The 6,069-nt window shown below is 46.8% G+C and overlaps 1 protein-coding gene across 4 annotated transcripts in view; it reads left to right on the plus strand.

Moving 5' to 3' along the window:
* LOC131282954 (G protein alpha o subunit) overlaps positions 1-5,845 on the plus strand; it is a 50,431-nt gene extending 44,586 nt beyond the window's left edge. For all 4 annotated transcript variants that reach the window (XM_058312507.1, XM_058312509.1, XM_058312508.1 and 1 more), the window contains exons 5-8: positions 3,943-4,071; positions 4,151-4,280; positions 5,007-5,160; positions 5,352-5,845. In XM_058312507.1, coding sequence (XP_058168490.1) covers positions 3,943-4,071; positions 4,151-4,280; positions 5,007-5,160; positions 5,352-5,539 — 601 coding nt within the window. In that variant the 3' untranslated portion in view covers positions 5,540-5,845. The remainder of the gene's footprint in view (positions 1-3,942; positions 4,072-4,150; positions 4,281-5,006; positions 5,161-5,351) is intronic.
* The last annotated feature ends 224 nt before the right edge of the window (positions 5,846-6,069 follow it).

Genomic DNA, 6,069 nt, shown 5'->3' on the forward strand with positions numbered 1-6,069 from the left:
TTTCATTCCCTCCGATTTTGCCGCCCTGCGAAACTGCACTCAACATTTCCCTTACGTCATAATCGACGTGGAATCACGGGCGTGAAAATAAAAACGGTTAACCTCGCGCGCCCTGCCCAGGGACCTTAGCGGCCCCTTTGTTTGCGTGCCGGTTGACAAACGCAAAAAGTTCCACCAACCATCCAAGAACCTAAATGGCCAACTCCGGAGGGGGCTTTCTCGCAATGTCGTACGTCTCCAAATGACAAACCGCCCCGGCCAACAACAACGGACAGCATCAGCCACCGGTGGAGGAGGGGTTGTATTGACTCCCTTTCCGTGTTACCGGGAGCGCAAGTTATATAAAATTTAAAATCATTAATCATAACGGGAGGGCAGTGTGGTGTTGAAATCGGCACAGTGCAACATTTTTGCCTTGCTTTTGCCTTGCGCCATGGCATATTGTCGCGGCCGTAGCGAAATAGGTTGACAACCAACCCCACCGGGCTTAATGAGATGCGTCGCAATAGGGCCGGAAGGGAGAGATTTAATTGGAGGAGTACCCAGCGGGGCCACATCTCGTTATGGATGCATTATGTATCAGGCCGTTCATCGAAATAAATCTGAAAGTGAGGGTATTCCAAATCTGCATGGTACAAGTTCCGAGTTGAGCCAGATTTTAGCGGGACGATCTCGCAGAATATTCATAGGCTCTAATCGATCGACACCTTCGCGTGTTATTCGAAGTCTTCAAGGTCGCATCAAAAATAAGCTTCCGCCTTTCGATCGGAACTTGTATCTAGGCTATCAATCGCCGTTTACCATTTGACCCATTTAGCGTCAATTTGAAATGTTCCGCTAACTGCCATCCGTCGCCATGGAGTAAACACACTCATACTTGATTGAGACAGTTTCGTCGGCGAGATGGAATTTACGTTGCGTTCGAAAACTGCCAAAACAGCACCACCAACAAGCGGGCACCTTGAACCAACCTCATGCCCGGTGAAGATCGGGTGCGTTCAAGGTTTTGCTTATCGATACGCAAACCTATATATCACCCCTGCCAACGAAAGAGGGCAGAACTATCGCTAACCGAGCAGGAAACTGGTTGACAGGGCACACGCTCACCTTGAAACGAAATCGTCTTCATTAGGACGACAGCCAGGGACGATCTCTTGGTATCATTTCTTCCTTTAAACGACTCCTCGCGGCTTAAGGTCTTGAGGCCGCTTTACTTCCTGGTCGCATTTATTGGCGGGGTTTTAAGGAATGGGTTTTAATGCTGAACGAACACCTGCCGATTACAAAGTGGCAACGACACTACCTTCCTACATATGGATATTTAAATAAATTCCTCAAGAACTGTAGGCTCACAGACGCTCGATTCGTGCGGATGAAACTTCTTTTACGATTCTGGATACTTTAAAAAGTTTCCAAGTTATATGGACATGGGAAAAAGATCGCCGTCTGATTGCTGTGCCAACATGTAAATGAGGACTGGTCCGGCCCCTCCAGCACTAGGCGTGGGTATACGTCAGTGAGTTTTTTTTTTCCCCAAACGTCTTTCGTTAGAAACTTACGTTGGCAGCAACGCAAACTCGATTGGCAAAACCATTTAAAACTAGGTTCCACTAGGGAGGTGGTGGGTTTAGAAAATCCAACCCACTTTCACCCCATGTCGCGAACTGGGCAGGAAAATTGCAAAATCGTTTCGCCCGGTTTTCGTGTACACTGCTGGAAAAACGCACTTGGATGTTCTAACTTGGCCGGTGTTGCAAAAGTCAACGTCACGCAAGCCCGACCACAAAATATCCACCCCTGGCGTAATATTTCAGCAGGCAGGTGGAATGGGACCCCGTTAAGGGAAAATAGACCCAGCGGAAAAATGGAAAAATGGAAACGCAGTGGACATGCACGAGGGGAACCTCAAGTTTTACTGGGAGGAGGGACCCTAACAGCAACTCCGAGGGGTGGGCAATAAAAATCAATCATAGGAAAATTTAATTTTAAAACCCCATACCCCCAATAATGTGTAGCTGACAATAACAGCGTGTCCCCTATTTTGCGCCTCGCGAAAACTGGACACATTTAGCGCGCATCGGTTGTGGCGTCCAGCGTGGGGTGATTATGTGCATCGAGGGGGTACCATTTAATGATCGATTGGTTTGAGGTGTACCCGTGCGCCGGTTACTTGTTGAGCAAGAAACGGGAAAGGGCAACACAAGCGTGGAAGCGGGATCGGTTTATTACCCATATGAAATGTTTATCGTTGTCTGGACTGTCCAGTGTGGTTATTGTTTGAAGGGTAGTTTTTCCCCTCTTTTGACTTGAAAAGTAAATTATGATGTAATTAATGTAACAACAGCAGGTGAACAAGATAGTTTTAAAACCACATCCCTCACTTTTAATTATGGTACTTTGCGTCTAACTCGTAAGATTGTTTTGTTTAAGGGTGATTATTTTACCCTTTCCATTTCAAAAAAAGAATATTCTCTTATAAGTGAATATGGTTTTATGGCCACATAGTTTATTTTGATTTGTTTACGTGACAAATAGCTATTTTTAGGAGTGTTTTCATGAAGCTTATTTGTTCACGGTTTAATGAAGACTAAAATTATTTAAAATTTTTGCCTCTTTTGTTTAGAACAGATTTTTACCTTACAAATCGTAAAATATAGATTGTCTTTATCTTCGTTTAATAAAGTTACTTCATATTATCATGTTTTTAAAAAATCTGAAATTTAAATTTAAGACTATTTAGACTTTAAGATTTCGTATACAATATTTAAAAATGTGTTGAAAACAGTTTTTTAATAATTTTAAGTAACATTAAGATTGGGAATTTAAAATTGCATTGTGAAAAATAAGCAGAGTTAGGTTATATTTGGCCCCTCTTTCAATTTTGTACCAACTATTCATTTATATCCCTATCCTCCGTTAAAACTTATCGGCTTATCTGACTGATGGCTCGTCGATGTCCCTGGCGGCAGCAAATGACCAGCTACGACTCGTATTTGCACGGGTCATTTGTCTTTTCGCAGCGCTTGTCCAACGTTTTGAGCGACCAGTACACGCAAGGGGCTGGGAGTTTTCCACACTCACTGTCCCGCGTGTCACGTCCAACGACAACTCGTTTTTCCGCCGTTCGAAATGCACGGTGCGCCCGACCGAGGAAAGAATCTTGCACCACGCGATTTGGGGGCACAACTTCGGTACGCGTGAGCGCACCGCCAAACGTGACGCAAACTCCAACTCTCAACTCCAATCTGTAGGCCACCCCGCGCGAGGAGAAGGCCCTCGCCCATTTACGTTCTTTATCGCAAGTGCACATTTCATAAGCCGCTTTTCGCTGACGTCATATGTCCAGCGTGCTCCAGCACGTGCGTTTTTCCAGTTCCAGCTGGATGACGCTACGGCTAACTCTGCCGGCGTGGTGACTTTTGCATCGAAAGACGTTGAATAATCAACAACCACCCAAGAATGTCTGGTACGATGCAAAACCCGACGGAAAATGCACACCGGGAGTAGGATGGCCATGTGTGTGCGTGTGTATGTGTGTTGCGATAGACTGCGCCCGGTCGTCGTACCCATCATCACACAGCTCATTGCCTTCTTTCTAAACCGTGAGCCTGTTTAACGGTGAGGTTTGTCACTGGCCCACTTACAGCCAGCGCACCAACCAAGCGCCTTTTGGGGTCGTACGACCGATTGGGTCACTTTGGGCGCGCGAGAGACGTCCCCTGCAGGAGGACGTGATTCTGCAAGATCGGCCCGCAATGCATACCGTGGTAATGCATGCCTACGTCCATATATCTGCTTACCGTTCCGTTGCACAACCAACGCCGAGTGACACGAGCTTGTCCTACATAGTTCCCATGATCTGCGGAACACACAATCGCACTGCACCGTATTTGTTGTTATGTCACCTTTGCTAATTTTTCTTTTCTTTCTTTTTCCTTCCAGTTTCCTGGACGACCTTGACCGGTTGGGCGCCAAGGACTATCAACCGACCGAGCAGGATATCCTACGAACACGTGTCAAAACCACCGGCATCGTGGAGGTGCATTTCTCCTTCAAGAACTTAAACTTCAAGTAAGCCACCCTTCCGGGTTTCCCTGTCCCTCTCGACCAAATTGTCCTTCACGAAGCTTACATGCTCCCGTCATTTCAGGCTATTCGATGTCGGCGGTCAGCGGTCGGAGCGAAAGAAGTGGATCCACTGTTTCGAGGATGTGACCGCCATCATCTTCTGCGTAGCCATGTCCGAGTACGATCAGGTGTTACACGAAGATGAAACCACGGTAAGTAGGGCCCCGCGGGGGTGTTCCCGTGGGTCTGTGGCCTTGAGCGATGCTGTTTGGCGTTAAGTTAGTCTTAGTAGTTGACCTGTGCCATTTGCCGTAAATTTTCCGATAAAACAATTATCCCATCCATTGCTTTAGGTAGATAGCGACGAATTGATTTGCCACTTGCATTTTATTGCCTTCTGGTGTGAAACTGGTCACGGAAAGAGGGGAGGTAGATGAGGGGGGGGGGGGGGGGGGGAGGACTGCACATGATCCCCGTGTACCGTAAGTAGGTCAACGAGGCGATGTTAATCGTGCGTTTTGCCGCTCGTTTTGTTTTAGATACGGTGAACCGGCGTGAAATCGGGATTGCATAAGTGGAAGGATGTATGTTTTGCTTCCTTTTCGTTTCCTTGAAAATCCAACGACTGGTTTTCTGAACCCTGCGTTGCTGCGTTGTGTAATGAATTATTTAATGCATGTGTACCGTCTGCAAAGGGGAAGCATGGCAAATTGATATTTAAAAACGAGCAAAACCAATTCTTGCCCGTGCTGTGTTGGTTTTGGGATAAGGATTCAACGGGAAATTTCGCTAGCGGGGAGAGCAGACGAATTGCAGTGAAAAGTGAAACACAAACAACGGCAAATGGCAGGCAGCGTTTTCAACCAAAAACAAAACACAACGTATCAAATTACATAACCGATTTACCATGTTTCGTATAATGTTTTCCCTCCACACAGAATCGTATGCAGGAGTCACTGAAGCTGTTCGATTCGATCTGCAACAACAAGTGGTTCACCGATACCTCAATCATTCTGTTTCTGAACAAGAAGGATCTGTTCGAGGAGAAAATCCGGAAAAGTCCACTGACAATCTGCTTCCCGGAGTACACGGGTGAGTTATTCCTGGATTTCTGGCCGGCCAATTTCCGGGCACAGCGTTTGTGGTTTTATAAGTTTTTCGATTTCGGCTTACTTTGATTCGAGCGGTGGAAAAAGTTTTCCTGCTATTTGAATTTCGTCTCATCAGAAAGTTAATTCTGGTTAATTTTGCTTCTTCTTTTCCTACCCACGCTTTTCCAACAGGCGGACAGGAGTACGGTGAGGCGGCGGCCTATATTCAGGCGCAGTTTGAGGCTAAAAATAAGTCCACATCAAAGGAAATCTATTGCCACATGACTTGTGCAACGGACACCAACAACATTCAGTTCGTGTTCGACGCCGTCACCGACGTTATCATCGCGAACAACCTGCGCGGATGCGGTCTGTACTAAGCACCACCCTTCACAGCACACCCTCCCTCCCCTAGCACCCCAGCAGCTCAGCGCGACAGCTCTCCAGACCCCGGGATCGGTCGAGCGATCGATGACGACGGCGACACGGTTAATGACGAGCAGTGGGTGACGGTGATGTGAAGATGATGATGATGATGTTTGTGGACACATCGAACGCTTTGGTTTTGGGACGGTACCCCGGATGTTTTGGTGCGCGCTCTGGTACTTCCACTCAGCGTGAAAAGGAAGCATAATGTTGTAGCAGAGTTAGTTTAGGCTTATCTTGTTTCAATGTGGGTTTTGGTTTTTTTTTTGCCTTTTTCCATGTTTTACTAACCGATTCTTTTTTTGGAGTTCAAATTGCTCTGGTATCTATTGATTGTTTTGGTATTCCGGTGCAACCGAGAGAGGGCATATCGCTGCACGTGCTGCCTAGCACCACATTTGTTGCGGAAGTGCGCCGAAAGGCTGGTAGTGTGACGCGAGGGAAATGATTTGGCCCACACGACGCCATCGCGTGGTCCAGCAGG

This window comes from Anopheles ziemanni, chromosome 2, assembly GCF_943734765.1.
Source record: "Anopheles ziemanni chromosome 2, idAnoZiCoDA_A2_x.2, whole genome shotgun sequence".
Taxonomy (NCBI): domain Eukaryota; kingdom Metazoa; phylum Arthropoda; class Insecta; order Diptera; family Culicidae; genus Anopheles; species Anopheles ziemanni.